Source organism: Ambystoma mexicanum, chromosome 3p, assembly GCF_040938575.1.
Source record: "Ambystoma mexicanum isolate Mex_15411 chromosome 3p, UKY_AmexF1_1, whole genome shotgun sequence".
Taxonomy (NCBI): domain Eukaryota; kingdom Metazoa; phylum Chordata; class Amphibia; order Caudata; family Ambystomatidae; genus Ambystoma; species Ambystoma mexicanum.
This window is the reverse complement of record NC_090925.1, coordinates 574,471,077-574,491,149: the sequence shown is the minus strand read 5'-3', so window position 1 is coordinate 574,491,149 and position 20,073 is coordinate 574,471,077. Positions and strand designations below refer to the sequence as shown.

The window sequence follows — 20,073 nt, the reverse complement described above, 5'->3', positions numbered from 1 at the left end:
TAACAAAGCCACATCTGATCTGTATCATACATGTGGCCACATGGCAAACTCAGGCCAGCCACGGGCACGCTGTATGTGCTCTCCCTAGAATGTTTGTCTCTTCTCCCAGCAGAACAATATCCAGTTGTGGCTACCTCTTTTGATCCTTTGTGAGGTTGGGTAACATCTGTTTCCTGCAGGAAAGCCACTCTGTAGGAGGTGCCCTGGGAAACTGGAATCAAAGGGCATCCCCTAAAAAAAGAACTAGCCTCAACACAGGGTTTAATGCATACCAAAGGGCCTTTGGTTCCATGGGGATGAGAAGGGTGTGGGACTAGTGTAATCAAAGGGAGCTCAGCACAGTTTGAAAAGGATTTCACAATGTTGCTTTTCTCTGTACCTCTCCTTCCTCGCCATCACCTACAGAACTTTGTGTATGATTCAAACATGCAAAGACTGCTCGTCACAAAGACGGGGAGTGGACTTGCTTTCATCCAATGCCCTGTGGACTTCTTTGATTCAGTTTTGGACCTTCCAGGACATCAGAATAATGTGTGTGGGTCTCATCTTGGAGAATTGATCTTTACCAAGCCCTCAGCCATTGAGGTGAAGGAGTGTCCAAAGCAGAGGCAAACTCTGCTCCCTACCTACTTAGACACCTATGGCTGCCAAACCCAATCATATTCATGGAGGTGCCTCTTGCAGTACAATCCACAGCATTTTAAACAAAGCTTAAGTGGAGCAAAATATTGATTTGTGGCAATATTTAGTCTACACTTAAAATGTCAAGATGACATGCAGATACAGCTGCAGAGTGTAATTATCTGAAACCGAATTGCGTTATCTGGAACAACAACTCTATAGCTCCCTGTTCTCTGTCTAAAATCAGCCAAGCTCATATAATACCTAATTAGATGTGTAGTAAAAATGACTAGTGGACTGGAATGTTCAAGACCCATCTTATTTGATAACTCCCACATCTGGTCACGGACTTCTAAACTAAAGATAATTAATCCACGTTTTTTTTAGAAGCACTTGTATAGGAAAATTATAAAAAGTAACATGAGAGAAGCCAATGATCAGGGAGCACTAGAAATATTGTACATATTGTACAAACACACATACACACACACACACACACACGCACACAGTGATTAACTATTTCAAACAACGGGAAAACACTCATTACTACCTTATGTCATTATTATGAACAGACTTTAAATTCATTAAATGTGTCCAAAAACATTTATGAACAGAACCAGAGTAATTGCAGCTGCATACATTAATGTAAGGGAATGAATTGCAGGGAATCATTTTCTAGCATATCAACTGAAATAATAAGGGGGATCATGTGACTAGTAGATGCCCCACTGCCATGCCATATTTGCACATGGGATTGGAGTCGGAACCATTTTAATTACGCTAATGCTCAATCATTCCTAACCATGCAATTCTGGGAGATGCTAAATGAGGCATGGAGGAGAGTTCACTGCAGTAATTATACACCACTGATTAATGCACCAAAAAAGCACCACAGTATACTAGTGATCACCGAAAACAGGTAAGCAGTAGACCAATTAACGAAAGCACCTCCCCACATACGGGCAGGGACGCACATGGATTTCACAGATGGAATTACCCTAGTCTTGGTACATATTCAGATACCCCGTTAAATTCCAACCAAACTGCTCTTCACAGTCTCTAGACACCTTCCATTTAGAGACCTTCATCAGTTCCAACCAATCAAATGATGAAATGTTCACCTTCACCCATTGGCCAGATTATCCATCATTCTTACATGAGCCCCGGACACCAGACTGCCCCTAAGGTGAGAGTGTTGTCACTGCAGTTGAGGCAAGCTGTTCAATGAAACACCAGTAACGTTATTCATTCATGCAGGCTGTCAGCAAAATGCGTCCTGGTCACCAAGTCCACAACGTATTGTGATTTTATGATGGCTCATCGAAAGAAACATTTTGACTGACTGGCAAAGTTCACAGCTCCTATGGAAAAACATAAAATGGCACAAAACAAAATAAGGAGTTGATGGACCCCAAGTGCCCAGGAGATTAGATATACCTCCCTTGTGTGCCCAAGACTATGACTACGTGACACATGTGAATTATAGGGTTTATCTTTGGCTCTAAAAAGCATAACCAAATGGATTGCAGAAGGATGGTGACCATGTTAAATCCCCTCTCACAGGTTTGTCCATAGGTTCTCTGTCAGTGAACAGTCCTTGTAAACAAGCGTGTGCACTGTATAGGCCATGCCATGTAGTGCCTTCGGGGCATTTATTGAATGGGTACCACAAGTACCAGAAAAGGGTAGAGAAACGAACAGAAAGATACCTCAATTTCTGAACATTTAAAAATGAGTTTGGAGAGGGGCAGGAGTAAGTGTAAAAAACAGCTCTACACATTTTCAGTTTTTTCAAACTTAAGATATATTCAATCATAGTGGGTTTTCCTGGCAGGTGTGGGCTAAGAACACATTGAGTCAGGTTCAACACTGGGACAAGAGACATTAAAGTTTATGACAATGGGAGAGTTTTTCATTCCAACACAACCTTATGATTAGTACATGTGATGGTTACCTTGCTGGCTGGACCCCTACGAGTAGTAAAACCTTCAAAGCAATTCTTCGGTGCAAGTTCCACTCTTCAATCACAGCAGCCATGATGAGGCCACTCAGAAAAAGGAAGTTTGTATCTACAAAATACTGAGGGCAAACTTTGTTGGAGGGCAGGATTCCCAAGAAAGGGAATAATACTATGGGAAGTAATGCAGTCACTGCCAGTGGCAAAGCTTCTGTGCACCAAAATGTAGCCATTAGGAGGACCACATAGAGGCATTTTCCTTCCTGAAAAAAATAACAAAGGGTTTATATAGTGTTTTAATTATTGGAAAATTGATATTACACTTCAGATTACTACCACTCATAATGTATTAAATGTATGGCCCATTTGCAAGACTGATATTGTCAATTTCATTTCAACACATATCATCATGAGTCTTTCATTGGATCAGCATACAGGTTGCACATTATTTAAAATATTCAGTCAATACAAAAAAGATAATCATAGAGTACTAAATATTATATTACATAAAAACATCACATGTAAGAGATGGATGGAAAACCAAGTAGCTCAGACATGTTGGACTGTAATGGCAAGGATCGATTTTGTATGGCAAGAAGGTCCTATCAATATTGGGCCTCGTATATTATTACACTCTCCTCAGGTGAAGGGGCTGCTTGCCAAAGCCTATTTTAGTTGGTGGAGAAAAGGTTGGTTTCAAAAGGGTTAGGTAACCAGACACGACTAATGCTTTCCATATATCAGGGCTTCTTGCATTTGATTGTCAGGGGTGTTTGAGGACTTAAACATCCAGAACTGCACATAGATTTGAAAAATAATGTTTGTTTGTTTAGCCACAAAATATCATTGATCGATTACAATTTCTACACCGGATACTAAGACAATCATGTGTTGTAGTCCTGCCATCGTTGGACACCGTCAGCATCACCTTTAGAACATCACTCCTCCAGATCCAATTCACTACTTCTAGCGAGTAGTTCATTCCTCAATGCCTCATGGAGAACACCTCATATTAATGTTCACTTTGTACAGGAGCTTAATGTTTCTGTGGTCAATTGTGCTACTTTTTTGTCTTCAATTGCTTTACTCCAGCTGTATTTCTCAGGGTAGTGTGCACAAGAAATTATAAATGTTGCCACAAGAACATATACATCCATGCCCTCCAAAACAATACATCTTGCAGACAGCATGGTTGTCCACTGCATTTAAGTGGTTATCTTATCGACATGGTGTATCTTTGCTTCTTTGGGCTACTGTGCTCCTAAGATTCATTTACCTCAATGAACAGTGCAGCATTGTTGGCAGCACCATTATCTTCACCATAGTTGGTGACTATTTGGTCTAAGGGGTTTTTGTTTCCGTTCGCTTTGACATAGCTCTTCTCATCTGAACATTATGGGCTCGTATTTGCCCTGTTGAAACCGGTCTTTGTGCCTCACTGCTTGACCTTCCTGGTGGATGGTGTGATCAACAAGGGGACCGTGTTCTGCCACAAATCATGTGATCATTAGCCAGGGGTTGGAGAAGGGGAATGGGGGGGAGGGGGAAATCAGCTGCCTATCTACACCATGCCACCAACAGAAGACTGGGTCTTGTCACATGGAAGCAGTAACGTCCACTTTTGTTTTAACGGAACAGAAGAAGACCAGTAATCCCGCAGAGCCTGCTATTCCTGTATACTCATCTCCTCTCAAGATGGTACTTATTTTGAGGTGGCTGGAGAAGAGTGCAGGTGGCCAGTCAAGAGACCTAGGGAGTTGGGGTAAGGAAGACCCAGAAATAGGAGCAAAAAAGAGATAGGATGCTGAAGGCAAGGCCCAGGGGATTCGAGAGAAGCAGAGCAGAGGCTGTTGGTAGCAAGACCTAGGAGGCTGAGGGGAGCTGCAGACCCAGGAGACCGGGGCACACCGGCAGTCCCAGGAGGCCGGGGAAGTAAAAGAGTTTATTAAGGAGTAGGCAGGGAATAAATAATTGGGAGAGGCTTATACGAATATAGGAGTTCCTAAGGCGCTGTAGGGAGTAGACAAGGAGTTGCTCAGGCTGAAGGGAGGGGATAAAGGGATTCTCCAGAGATGAGCTCAAATGGGCTTAAAGGGGGAGCTAAGGAATTGCTAAGGCCAGCAGTGGAGGAGAAGCTGATCAGTGGAGCTTAGAAAAAAGGAAGAGATAGGAGGAGCAGAACTGGGAGGGGGAGACACAAGAAGAACGCAGGGGGATACAGCAAAATGGCTGCACTGGCTCCTTTGAGCACCAGGGCCTTGCATCAAAACTGCATTTTGCAGCTAAAAAAGGATGACTGCACTGTTTTGCCAAGCACCATTGGGCAAGTTGGAACCGGGCGCACACCGAGAAAGGCTGCCAAGGTGTGGTCTGGTGTGTACTAAAGAAGCGAGTGTACAGCTGTGCTGATTTGCTACTAGCCCAAAGTTCCCATTAAAAAAGGGAAATATTTTACATTTAAAATTATGCCGCTTTGATGCTCTTTTATCTGTTCTACATTACTCTGCTTTTATCATGAGGCCCTGCAATGCCAATCCATATTCATATTGTGCCCCAGCAGGAGAGAGCATGATTCCTGAATGGCAGGCTGTGTCAGACCAAGTCTGTGAAATCAACAGAAGCTTTACTTTCAGCTGCACGGAAAAACGCTAGACTTTTGGGCTACAAAATGGCAGAAATCACTGCTTCAAAAGAAACCCTAGCTCAAAGGGCATATATCAATTTCAGTTGACCTGTGTCTTAAACACATTGCTGTATATCTGAAACTGACTAGTGTAAAACAATGTTCGGAAGTCAGAAGAAAGAGAAAACCTTTTGAAATGGTCAGCCCAGCTGACTTCACCATGAGTTAAAATGCGCTTTTGCAAATAAGGAAAAATGCCTGTTTTAAAAATGTAATGTTGAAAGAAGGCCCTGCCTTGGCCTAGCAATATAAGGGGTTTTGCTGGGAAACATATGTGATGTTTTAGTTCAATAGGCTTGCTTATGACTCAGAACAAAATAAAATAAAGAGTTAAATGCATTTGGCTGGACCGGGGAAGCTCCAGAACAGGTTTTTCTGCTGGCTAAACTGAGGCCTTACCCCAAAAGGAGCCACCATACATGCCTGGGACATATGCATGTTAATTGCTACCTTTGAAAACTTTAAATGGACCAAGAGAAAGAAATCTCACACGCTCGTCAGACTTTTGTCTGTGCTTCAGCTTGGGACAATAGATCTGGGACACCTACGTGTGAAGTGGGGGAAATGACAATAAGCATTAAATCAAACTGATAAAACCCCATGGCCACCCTGGGCTGAACTGACAGTTGGTGGTAGCCTGGAAAGACATGACCATATTTGGAAAACAAAGGCAGCCCCATCGGTATCAAAATACTATTTGATGAATAAACTTTTTAGACCGTTAATTCTGTAACCGGACAGCGCAGAAATTTAAAAGTTGTACAGTCCAAGTGTAATTTGTGTGGCTTTTTTAAACAAGATGTGGTAGCCTTCACTGGTGTATTGTGGACAGAAATGGCAGAGAAATTAATATTCTGAGGAAAGTGTATATGATGCCACTTTGAAATTCAATATTCACATGCCTTATGACAATATATACACATGTATAAAGTTATATAATTGTAGGTAAAGTAATTTCATTGAAAAACCGCAAAAAATTATTTGACGGATGAAACAAAGTCCTACAAAGTGAGAATTGAACTGCAATGTTATGCATGAAATATCTAATCTGCTAAAGTGCCACAACTGTACAAATGTGTAATTTATGTTAAGACTGATTTTAGCAAAAGTAACTGTGGGGTGATCCTATGCATTGTAAAGCACACATCATAAATCTGACATGTCCCTGAAACCTACCGGCTGACAGCAAGGCGGTAACCATCATCCATGACCAATCCAGAGAGGTGTGCCCAGCCTAATCCTGCCCCATCGTATAATCCTATGATGTCACCATGCCTTACACATAAGAGAGGCTGACAGAACTCTAGGACTCTCTCTTGAATTTCCAGGGTCTGCGTACCCCGACAGTCCAGATCCTCCTTTGCAAGATTCCAGACTCTACTGCAAGGCCAAAGCATAGCCGATCCTATCTCAGCAAGTCCAAAGCATAGCTGATCGTATCCCAGCAAGGCCATTGATCCAGAAATTCCACTTAAATCCCAATAACAAAGGGGAAAAGCTGTGGTACCCTTTTGGGAAGCATCCTGTGACCAGATCAGCTTTTTGCCCACTACCTGCATGCCCGCTGTATACTTGCCATCATCCAGTGACCATACTTGCCCAGCTGTTTGCTTTTAGGAGAGCCTCCTTTAGGTGACCAGAACCTTTTGAGTCCAGAACCCTGTTGGCTGTCCCAAATTCCAAACTCGATGCGGATTGTATTTCCCATTCCCATATCCACACATAGCCAACCTCATCTTGATGCTTTGTCTTTGTTCCATTTTTAAGTAATTCTATCCATACTCTGATTCCTTGCTAAAACTGTTAGAATTCTCTGTGCATCTTGTCATTGATCTCCAAGCATTAGCGCCACTTTTCAATTAATTTCTGTCTTGCATAGGTCATAAGTCCTTAGTCATATGGAATAATCAAATTAAATCCCACAAAGTTGAATGCGGGGTGAAAAGGTTGATGTGAATCAATCTTGGAATGTACCGTGTCTTTCTTTAAGCATATAGTCTAGATAATTTATTTTATATAAAACTTGCCTTTCCTTTTTAAAACTGATCTTTTTAACTGCTTTATTATCCTAAAATCGAACCTCATTCCACTTTGAAAATCACATCCAATTCTTCAGCGATAGTCAACCTTTTACTTCTACATTGTCCCAGTGATGTGCATCCATCACCCAGCCTAAAAACTGCATTCTGATTCTGTGTTTTTCATCCATTTTCAAAAGAAACCGTTTTTGACATTTAAAGCTGAAAAAGAGAAATATGCAAGTTTTCCATGTGTGATTTGACTGCACTGTGTTCTCAATTTCAACCTGCTTTGTGAACTGTATGCCTTTTGTGATACCTTAACTTATAGTTGCTAGTGATATAACATCCCTGAGACTGTGATAAAACATGTGCATCATTATTTAATTACACATATAATTAATTATTTGTCAAAATCCGAGTGTCATTTTAGGCCAATGCATATCCCTTACTACCTGCTGGTTATTTCTATCCACTCAGAATTCAAGTAATTGTGGGTTGAGGAAACATTGCAGGGGGAAACCTTAACTTGGGTGCTTTCTATCTTATTTGAAAAAGTGCTCCTATTCATTTGTGCTTTGGATATGTTCTGGTAGAAGGTTACCGAAGTGTATTTTAGTAGTTTTCATTGTAATTATCACCCCTTTGGTGATTGCTGCTCCATATAAAGATGGTGTGATTTTCATTGAAATTAAAATAAATAAATATTGTATTCCCACCAAACGGCCTGGTTCATGGTCCATTGTGACCCGGGGTATTTGTAAAAAGGGGGTGTGAGACGGGTCGGGTATCGCCTCAATTAGAATTCATTGAAAATAAAGAAAAAGTATTCTAATTGAGCGCTACATCCTGGGCTAAGGGCAAGAGTCCTGATCCAGTGTGTGACGCCGGTTAAAATCCTTCACAAATTGGGGGCTCGTAGCCAGGGATTGGGTTTGTTTATTCACCCATGACAGCTTAGCACAGCAGGCTAACCATCAAGGTAGGGACATCTGTGTGGCTGGAACACTGTTACGTCGGTAGAAGTGCCCCCAAAACAAAAACCCTAAGTACCAGGCTTGTGGATAAAATTAAAGCTAAATCAACCCCAACAACTAGACAAAAAGCAACCGAATACAGATTATCCTTGAATAAATAAATTAATAAAGAAAGAACACTTTCCAAAATGGCCACAGTAGAGATCAATATAGCTAGGGAGCACCTTCTCCACAAATTGCCAGGGGGGGAATGGCCAGAACAAGATGAAAGTCTGGCTAGAAGAAATGATGTAGCAGGTCACCGCCATTAACATGGACACGTGGCAGGACGGTGGCCTATTACATCAAGCTTTGAGCGAGTTGTACATAACTCTGAAAATTAAAGAGGAGCAGATTAAAATTGTCATAATCACGGTCTACATGCATCTCCATATGGGAGTGATGCGGGAAAAGCATGAAGAAAATACAACTCTTGCACAAAATCAATCTGAACTCATAACTAAAATCCAGACTGAACAAAAATTAGTGGAACAAAAATTACAAAAGAGCCAAGATTCTGAGGCAGAATCTGGAAACTATATCAAACGGTTTAAAGTGGATTTGGGTCTACAACAGCAAAATAATGCAGATCAAGAGGCCCAATTAGATGCATTGAAAGAGGAATGTAGGGAGTCTGGAAGAGAGTGAACAGAAGCTAAATCAACAATTAAAATATAATAGAGTCTGCGCAGATCAAATAGTTACTCTGCAAGATCAGATTTAAAAAAATTGGAAGAGGAAAATAAATTAATTATGAGACACCTCCACTCATCAATCAGAATTTGATGAAGAGTGCCAGAAATTAGGTGCCATAACACAACAAAAAGGATGACCTGGCTGATCAAAGGGGCGCTCTGTATCAGGAGAAAGAGCCCCTATACCAGGAAATGAGCAGTTTAAAAACCAATCTTGAGAGAAAGGAATCATGCCTTCAGGTACTGACTGGCATAAAAGAAGAATGTGATAAATTAAATGGGACATAGGAGACAAATGGAATTCGAGTTAGAGCAGGCCATAGTGGCTTTAAATGTGCAGAAAAAGGAGGTTCACCTCCTGCAACAGAAATTGCCTCATTGTTCCTAAACCAAACAGGTAGCACAGAAAGACAAGGAGACCATCTGTGAGAAGAAAGAGGGGCTCCACCGGCAGGTGATAGCTCAAGAGCGGGTCATAGAGGCCAGTAATGCCTTGATATCTGAGCCTTTTGCTCAGTTCTTTGCCTATTATCAAGATGTCGGGGCTGAGAAGGAGAAACTAGTGAGGTTGGAGAAAGAGGGTCCTAGATTTAATCCAAACTGGAGGGACCTCGAACAGGTATAGAGGGGCAGGGCAACCCCTGATCATGGTATACATTGAACACTGCTGGCTTCCTGTCTACTGGTTCACATGAGCCAGAAACCATGAGGCCGGCAGAATTAAATAGGTTTAGTATGATGGATGTGACAGGTCAGCACCCCCCCCAGAAATTGATGGACGGGCGTTCCTGTATAGATACCAAAACATTAAGGCATCTCTGACAAGCAGGTCTCCTATGAGGAGAAAGTCAGGGAATTAGATCTGCCGAAATACCACCTTCAAAAAGGGACCAGAGTTTTCAATTTGTAGAAAAATAAAATGAAATAAGGCCCAAAAAGAGCATTCTGAAGACCTCCACCCAATCAGGGCAGTGGGGGGGGGGGGGAACTTCCACCAATGCTGGAAGCAGGGAGGAGTCAGAAGACTACTCTCCTGTGCGCCACAGGGGACATGAAACTAGGCCCCACCATTCTGCAAGCCCCTCCCAAGCTCAAAGAATCACGGAGCGTCTAAAAGATCAGGAGTGGTCCTCCAACTGTATGCGCCTCTGAGTCTGAGGGCGAGTGGACTCAGGTGAAGCGGCCAAAGAAGGCAAATAAACTAAAGAGTTATGACGAAAGACCACATTAGGCAGATTAAGGCCATTAGGAATTTCATAAGCCTGTACTACAAAAACTCAAAATATTCTGTCTGGGAACATTTGGAACTCTAGGAACAAATAATGGACACTTTTCACCATAAAGACAACCAGAACTGCATAGAGTATGCTAAATGGACATTCTCTCCAGAGTATTCCAGCTTCTTTGCTGGACTGGAAGACGTGAACAATTCAAGATGGTCCACCTACAGGGCAGCGATCTTGAAACACTTTTCCACCCATAGAAAACCCAAGAGGCTCGCAAAGCGGCCTATAATCTGCAATGTGGAGAAGATCAGGGCCCACTAGAATTTGTGCAGGAGCTAAAACACACCTTTGCACAAACCACTGAGAGGGTGAGCACAGATAGTAGAGAGTTTGTCACTACCTACTTTCATGCATTCCCAAAATATATCATGACCCAGCTGGTGAGGGATTTCCATGATAAAAGATCTCTGGACTGGGGAAACCAGACCAAAAACCCCAAACCAGTGAACACCTCTGCTACTGCTAAAGTGGCAGAGGTGAAGGTTGCCCCAATTTTAGACCTAGAAATGGGGGGGCCTAAAAATTTACCGACCCAAAACCCTCAAAATCAGAGGCCAAGTAGGCCTTCTAGCCAATCAGAAACAGGGAGCAGTCAGGGAGGTAATCCCACCAATGGGACCCCTAACTCTCCTGATTATGTAAGTCCCAGATACAAGGGAAACCAGCCTATCATGGGATATGTATGGACTCCCCCAGCCCAAGGCGGGATCCTGCCAGGTAAGTACTCCCCCAGGAAACTTCCCTCCTAACTTCCCTCAGGAGGGCAGTAATCCCCCGAATCCTGGGTTAAGTTTCTTTCCCCGGTATCCTCAAAACCCCAACCTGCACGACAACCCTCCTTTCTTTCCCCGGTTTCAGGAGCCCAGACAACCCAATCCGGGAGAGAGAAGGACAACGGTGGAGGGACACCCAAATCCCCACTACCCAGGGTACCCCGGGAGAAGGGATAGTTACCCTTCCCCCAAAACTCCTAGATATGAACAAAGACCCCTGTACCAGCCGGAATGAGTGTCCCAACTGAAGCGCCAGGTCCGGAACTGCACATAGGATCTGGGTAGCATGTTGAGGGCTCAGCAGAACCCTGAGACAAATATGGCGGCTCAGAACCCCCCAAACAAAGGGTCTGGCACCCCAGAACAATGACGGTGAGAGAACCCCGATACTTCACTGGTTCCCGAGGAGGAGGCACGGAGGGGCAGCGGGGTGTAAAGTTCTAGAGGAAGCTTCCTTCCTCATCCGTGCAAAGCTGGACACCTCAGAACCGGAACTAAAATCTCTTGCCCCCGAAAGTCTGCAACCCAGGGAACAGAGGGTGGATAGGAGAAATAAAGATCTCAAAAAGTCCCATTTTGGGGAGGAAGTTAGTGTCCTCCAATTTGAAGGGGAAGAATCCAGAGGATTCTGGGAAAACCATCTTCTCCTTCAGGGACAGAGGAATTCCTCCCAAAGACAAATGGGTCACGAGAGATCCAAATGAAGATTGGGTGGGTTTGTGGACTGATTCACAATCGCCCAGCCCTGAAACCCAAAATGATCATCCAGAGAATAAAATATGAAAAGATGACTTGCATACTTCCTAAACCAATTTGGGTGACTGCCTCCCAGAAGGGGGGTGGGGGAGCCCAGTATCAATGGAAAAAGGGGATTCCCAAACAGCATAAACCAATTCTGGTGACTGTCTCTGAGAAAAGGGGGACAGCCAGAACCCAAAGAGAAAGTGGAGCCCGAAACTCCCCAAATATCAGAATGACAAATTTTGCTTTCAGTTTCCCAAACTCGACACAGAATTATGTCAAAATACCCCTGTGTCGGAGTCCAAAATCAAGAAATTGACCACCCAGCTGTCTCAGAATGCCCATTACCTTTGCCCATTGGCGAGAAATCTGGTAGATTCTACGCCTCCATCCAAGTGCAGGGACAATGTGCATTTTTAGCACTGCTGGACTCCGGATCCCAAGCCGCTCTTCTTTCTAAAAAGACCTTTGATCAGCTTAATTCAGGAAGGGAGGAGAGATACCAGATCCCTCTCACCCCTCTTCCTGGACAACTCCAGAACTTCGACAGGAATTCAATTCCTGTCGAGGGGACTGTGGATTTGGAAATAAAAATTGGACGACACAAGGCGAAACATCCGGTCATAGTCATGACTCCAGAAGGAACACCCTGTCTACTAGGGAATGACATCCTCCGCAGGTTGTCTCCCCTAATAGACCGAGTGAACAAGGTACTCTGGACTCAGACTAATAGGTCCAGACAATTAAAACAGAGGGTTAATCATGTTAGTTTAAATGGCACATGCCATATGGTTGAACAAAAAGCTGATCATATTGAGTTTCATTTCCAGAAAAATCAAATACCTGATGCGACAGTCATAGCGGTAGGACAACAAACTGGTGATGGAAACTCCTCTCGCTTCCTGAAAATCAACCTTCCTTCCAGTTTTAAATGGCATTACACACTGCAAGGAAATACTTTGAAATGTTATGCTGATTCACAATCTGAAAATCCCAATTCTATAGTCAAAAGCGTCGAGAAACCAGCTCAAAGTTTAGCTGCCATTCAGAAAATCAGAGAACAGTTGTACTCCCTATTCAGATAATTGAGGGGAAGGAGTCTGTTCTCGCCCGAGTGTGCATGAACAACGGAAAGAGCTTCATCAGCGAAGGCATGTTCAGAAAGCTCCCAAAAGATCCAGCCATTCCCAAATTTAAATTGATCGATAAGTGGGAAATGGGCCTGGAAGCTCCCAATTCCAAACATCTCATGCCTAGCAGGTGTATGTTCAAAATTACTATAGGTAACAAAAGCAGAGAACATAATTGTTGGGACGTGCAAGATGTCCCTGCTGCATGTTATTTAGGCAGTGACATTCTCAATCGATTTGCAATTAATTTGGACAAGTTAAATTACAAAGCCTGGTCCTGACTAGGGGGTAATCCCATGGACTTTGATGATTCAGAAAAAGCATTTCGGTTCAGCTCAATTGCTGCCGTATGCGGTTGAGGATCAAATTGGAGAGGAGGTCACCATCCAAGGACAGACACGACTATTCCCACTTGAATTAAAAATTAAAAGAGGACACAAACTGTAAAATCCTGATGCAATTGTACACTTCAATGCCCAGGCTCCAAAAAGCAGGGGTTGGGTTTAAATCCAACACCACTAGTCAATGTAGAATACAACACCATTCCAATATTGATGGATAACAGTGACCTCAGGAGTATCACTCTGGGCGCAGGCACCATTATTGGAATGGCGATTGATGACTGACATTTTTTCATGGATCTAGGAAATGAACTGATAGGACCAATCCCCAATGACTGCTTTGACAAGGACAGGGACAATGACATACCAGCAGACAGGATGTTCACCCAGCAAGGGAGGAATTTCCTGGTGTACTCTTCCTGCCCTTACGGGGAGGAAGAGGTGACTTGTGACATCAGGCAAGTTGAGGTGATATTCCAGGCCTCTCCTACCTGAAACCGTCTGTCCAGGTCAATACTCTAACCAAAGACCTCTTCACCCAACTGGAGGAGGCGGCTGAGATAGCGAAACCCGAAGTCTTTCCAGGCTTCAGGCAAATGGTTGAAGAGCGGATCAACCTAGCTGATGGCTGGGAGACTCCAGATCAGAAGCAAAAGTTGAATCAGGTGTTCTTAGATTTCCAAGATATCTTTGCTGTGGACTCATACGACTGTGGTCGCACCGAGAGCCATACTACAACCATTCCCACGGGCCCTGGAATGACTCCGGTGTTTGTGAAGCAATACCGCTTACCTCTCGCATCCATGGAGTCATTGACAGAAATAATCAAAAACCTGGAGTCCCGTGGGATAATTTGTCCAGTCCACAGCACCTTTACTAATCCAGTGCTGGGGATTTTAAAACCAAATGGCCAATGGCGACTCTGCGCAGACTATAGGGAGCTAAATAAATGGGTCCACATGTCCGGATGGCCTCTCCCCTACATTGACCAAGGGGTGGCCCAGATCCAGGGGTCAAAGGTATACACTGCCATTGACCTGACAAATGGGTATTGGACCGTGCCTGTCAGTAGAGAGGACCAATACAAGCTGGCCTTTACCTTCAGGGGGAAGCAGTACACGTGGGTTGGACTCCCTTCGATACATAAACTCCAGCAACAAATTTAACATCTTCCTACACAAGGCCATGCCCGATGTAGGTGAAAGGGGTAACCTGGCCTATGTAGATGATGTCTTGATAAAAAGCTCAACTGTGGAGGAACACATAGCTGAAATCCGTTATGTTCTGACCCAGTTGAGGGTTGCCAGAGCAAAACTGTCCTTCAAAAAGGCACAGTGGTGCAGGACCAGTGTCAACTTCTTGGGACATGAAATCACTCCCGAGGGTCTCTGTCGCCAGGAGAAGAAAGTGGAAGCACTATTAAAACTGAAAGACTCCATGACTTTGCGTGAGCTAAGAAGCCTCCTTGGACTGACTAATTACAGTAGGAACTTCATTGAGGATTACGCAGAGATCACAAGACCCCTGATCCATCTATTGAAGGGGGGGGTCAAATGGGAGCGGGGTCCAGAACAAGCCAAGGCAGTAAAACGACTCAAAAGAAGTCTCTCACAAGTGACTTGTCTAGCTTACCCTGTCAAAAACAAGGAGTACTTCTTGGAGACAGGGTTCTTGAATACATGCTTGGCAGCAGTATTATATCAAAAGCATGACAAGGTCAATAAAGTCATCTCCTATGCAAGCAAGACTTTATCCTCTGTGGAGGAAAAATTCAACGATTTTGAGAAGGCACTCCGGGCAACAGTGTGGGCATTGAAAAATGACTGCCCATTCATCCAGGGGGAACACATCATAGTGGAGACTCCACACCAGCCTTTGCAATACCTCCAAAGTAACAGAATCCGGTTCCTGAAATTTAAGTAATTCCAAAATTACTTCATGGGCTTTCCTGTGGAGGTCAGATATGGCCAAAACAAGAAGAGTCCCTTCGCGCAGGGTCTGGCTGACTTGCCTGATTGTGCCAGAGAAAACTGTCTCCAGGACGAAAGTCTTAAAATCCAGGACAACATGGAGGCATACCTGAATTCCCTGCACAAAGTCTATGAAGAAGACAAATGCCAAGGAATGCCCACAGTTCATGTGGACGGGTGCTCCTACCATGTTGACAACAATGAGAAAAAGGAACTGGTGGCCGGCGTTGGGAATGCCTGGGTGAAAGATGCCCCGGAAGCCTACGCTGGGCACAAATAAATAAATAAAATCAGTCCCTGTAGTAGTCAGGTGTCAGAGTTGATGGCAGTTCATCGGGCCATGCTCACTGCCGTCCAACACCAACTCCATGAACTGGTCATAATCACTGATTAAGATTATGTCCGGAACAGGTTCGTGGAGCACCTGGTAAATTGGAAAGCCAGAGGCATGCTGTGTGCTAATAATAAACCACACAAACATGGCAAGCTGATACAAAATATGGATGATCTGGTCACCTCTAAGGGGATGACCATCTATTGGAAGAAGATCAAGGGTCATTCCAGAATAGAGAGGCCAGACAAAACTGGAAACAACCTAGCTGATCAGCTGGCCAAAACCAGAGCCAGCCAGGGGTATCTGCTCGAGACTGAGTCCCTGTTGCGGGAAATCCAGGCCACTGCTGTCACTAGGTCCCAGACAAATGCTCACAATGAACTCTCAACTGCCAAGTGGAGTAAGGAGACCCCAGATGCTGATTTAATCACAACACAAAGAGGGGATCCGATTATTGGGAAATGTTATCAACACATTGAGGACCCTGAGAACTTTCCTCTGATGGATACTGATTACATTGGGAAAGAGGACCTCAGAGTGTTGATGAAGTGTCCCAAAATGCTACGAATCCAAGACGGTTTGTTGGTAAAGAGATCCATATCTGGTATCTGGTTGTGACCAGTGGGTGGTCCCTAGCTCATTCCGAAGCCTGATGCTAAGTCACGTTCATGACACAGCCACAGCCGGTCATCAGGAGTTTGAAACTACTCTGCAAATCTTGCGTGAGGTTGCATACTGGCCACACATGGGGCAGGACCTCGACCAATACTTGATCGGGTGTCTTGTGTGTGCAAAATTTCAGCCAACTTCACTCAACACACCGAGCTCCCCTCCAGAAGAGGGGGATGACACTGCCTTGGTCAGATTTACAAGTAGATTTCATCGGGCTCATGATTCGATCCTCTAGGGGGAACAAGTACATGTTAACAGTAACATGCTTGTTTACCAATTGTTTCTCGGCCCCCAATCGCAAGGCAGAAAGAGCAGCTGCCCTGATAATCAACCACATCTTCTCGTGTTTTGGCATACCCCAAAGGATTGAGTCAGACCGAGGTAGTCACTTCACCAGCGAAGTGATGACAAAGATGTGGTAGATCCTTGGGGTAAACAGGAAACTTCACATTGCATCCCACTTTCCTCTAGTGGGGGAGTTGAGAGGTACAATAAAATCATTGTGAGCATTCTAAAAAAAAATTGTGGCAGATTCTGGGCCGAGTTGGGACATCTGATTATCGCTTGTCATGATGGCCACCAGGTCTACACCTTCTTCTGCAACCAAGATGTCTCCATTTGAGCTAATGACTGGGTGAAGGATGGTGCTAGCTCAGCATCTGCTCTACAGAACACAAGAGTAGACACTGATAAACGTCTCCACAACACATGAGTATGTTGAGAATCTACAAAAACACCTTCAACATGCTTTTGCATACGCTCAGCGGAATCTGGAAAAAAATCTGCAGAGGGGATGAAGATTCAATATGACTTAAAAACAACCAAAAAGGAATACCAAGTAGGAGACAGGGTCTACTTGTACGATTTCCAAAGGAACCACACAAAGGAGCAGACATTTTTACCGAGCTGGCGCAGTCATTTTGAAATTGTAGATAAAATGTCACCTGTTGCCTATAGAACACGCAACCCAAAAGGAGAGCTGACCGAAGAGAAATGGGTCCATATTAATCAGTTAAAAAGTTGTCACCCAAGGCACACTTTGCAGCAAATTGAGGAGCCAAGAGAAAATCAAATAGTTGAGACATCTGGAGAATTAGAACAAGAAAAAGAAGAACCAGAAAAGAACAGGCAGGTTTATAGGTGTAATTATTTAACAGGAAGTATTTTTCTTCATTGCCAATACGAGAGGGATCCCCAAAAATTCTAGTACTACCAGTAGTTATCTGTGTCTTGTGAGTGATTATTGGTCTTTATTATCTAAAGTACTGTAATGTTTGCAATGCATGTGCAATGCATGTGTGTCCCACTTTTCTTCACCGTGGGGCGAGGGCAGGAGCCCCCCCAGCACCCCAGCAGAGGAACCACGAGCGAGACCACGAGGATCAACACGGACAGGGCCTGCCTGACCCTGTCCCCACACGCCGCCTGACCCACGTATGCCGGGCGCAGCGCGGGATGAAACCGAGGCTGAGCCTCGTTGAAATCAGCTGTATCCGCCGGCAGGCGGATCACGCCGGCGGCCAGCTACAAGGCCACTCTAAGGCCTGTTGAGAGCCTGTTCACCCCCATTCACTTTTCTTCACCGTGGGGCGAGGGCAGGAGCCCCCCCAGCACCCCAGCAGAGGAACCACGAGCGAGACCACGAGGATCAACACGGACAGGGCCTGCCTGACCCTGTCCCCACACGCCGCCTGACCCACGTATGCCGGGCGCAGCGCGGGATGAAACCGAGGCTGAGCCTCGTTGAAATCAGCTGTATCCGCCGGCAGGCGGATCACGCCGGCGGCCAGCTACAAGGCCACTCTAAGGCCTGTTGAGAGCCTGTTCACCCCCATTCACTTTTCTTCACCGTGGGGCGAGGGCAGGAGCCCCCCCAGCACCCCAGCAGAGGAACCACGAGCGAGACCACGAGGATCAACACGGACAGGGCCTGCCTGACCCTGTCCCCACACGCCGCCTGACCCACGTATGCCGGGCGCAGCGCGGGATGAAACCGAGGCTGAGCCTCGTTGAAATCAGCTGTATCCGCCGGCAGGCGGATCACGCCGGCGGCCAGCTACAAGGCCACTCTAAGGCCTGTTGAGAGCCTGTTAGGAGCATCAGGAGCCAGGGGCCACAAACTCTGCCCGTGCTGCTCCAGGTGGAGTGCACCATCGAGCCTAGAGCCAGGACCCCTTGCAATCCACCTACAGGGTAAGCATACTGCCCCCTCCTCCACTATCCACTCCCGACCCTCGAGCTAGAGCCCTGACCTAGCACCTTCTAACATTGCTACGCCCAAGGTCCCACATGCACCGCTGTGCTTCTGAACTGCAACAAAATATTTAATGCACAATCCATAGCCAACCAACCATGCTCTTGCCTTACTCTGTAATATGCTGCCATATGACAATAGTACCGTTACCACGGTCGCCCAGAGACCACTGTGATACTGTGTTGTGCCTTATGGTCGTATCTAGACCACACTACTGTGTTGTGCCTTATGGTCGCATAGTGACCACGCTATTGTGTTGTGCCTTATGGTCGCATAGTGACCACACTACTGTGTTGTGCCTTATGGTCGCATAGTGACCACGCTATTGTGTTGTGCCTTATGGTCGCATAGTGACCACGCTATTGTGTTGTGCCCTATGGTCGTATCTAGACCACACTACTGTGTTGTGCCCTATGGTCGCATACTGTGCCCTATTTTGCTGCCCACATTGCATTCTGATTCTAGTTGTGCCATGTTGAACGATACCATCGCCATGCCTCAACAATCCACCAGCTCACCAGCTGCCCCACTGGCATTCCTCTCCAACATTCCTCCCACCTACTTCCTACCATCATTCTTCACTGAAAGCATCCCCACAGCACGTCATCCTCCACCCAGCATAACTTCCTACACTAGACCCATCCACACCAGGAACCAACTCCTAGGTCTCCGTTCTAGATACCCTAGACTCACCCACCAAGCACCTCCCACCACTCTTAACACGACTAACACGCCACCCCCTACAGTCAAAACACCCTTACCTAAACCCACCATGCCGCACCCCATCCCGGCAACACCACTCAACACCACCCCTACCTCGGCCCAACGCACACACAACCTACAGTGTGCCCTCATAAACGCCAGATCCATCCCTGCCCATGCCATTGAAATTCACGAACTCCTAACTAGCTTGGACCTCGACATCCTAGCCATCACCGAGACATGGCTGCACAGCGCTGCAGGGCCAGCCCTCAACCTTACTATCCCACAGGGGTACGCCATTATCCGGCAAGACCGCCTCTCCTCAGTAGGTGGTGGGGTAGCATTCATCCTGAAAGATCACCTCGAGGCCAGACAAATCACCTCCAATCTAGGTGACAACATAGACTCTCTAGCTATAAAAATTGCCCTCTCCCCTAACTCCACCATCACTTTCAACCTAGTCTACTGCCCGCCCGGCCCACTAACAGAGTTCCATGAGAACCTTGTACACCGCCTAACAGAAAACCTAAAACCCACCTCCAAAAGCATCTTTCTAGGTGACCTTAACCTGGGGTATAACGACAAAAAGGACAAGCCTGCTAAATCTCTTGCACTAGCCCTAAAAGAACTAGGCTTCGACCAAAAAATAACCTCACCCACACACAACAAAGGCCGTATCCTGGACTGGATAGCTGACCACAACTGTCACGTCGACATTAGCTCCATCACCCCGACTCCTTGGTCAGATCACCACCTCATTCACTTCTTTATTCCCGCTGTATCTAACACAAACAAACCTAACCCCATTCCCCCAGCACTGGCAAGATGTGTAAAAAATCTCACTAAAGATAAAATTACTCCCCACCTTCACATCCTCTCC

At 45.3% G+C, this 20,073-nt stretch overlaps 1 protein-coding gene across 2 annotated transcripts in view; it reads right to left on the bottom strand.

The window, feature by feature from the left end:
* SLC13A3 (solute carrier family 13 member 3) overlaps nucleotides 1–20,073 on the bottom strand; it is a 679,238-nt gene that overhangs the window by 521,634 nt on the left and 137,531 nt on the right. For both annotated transcript variants that reach the window (XM_069651309.1, XM_069651308.1), the window contains exon 2: nucleotides 2,576–2,841. In XM_069651309.1, coding sequence (XP_069507410.1) covers nucleotides 2,576–2,841 — 266 coding nt within the window. The remainder of the gene's footprint in view (nucleotides 1–2,575; nucleotides 2,842–20,073) is intronic.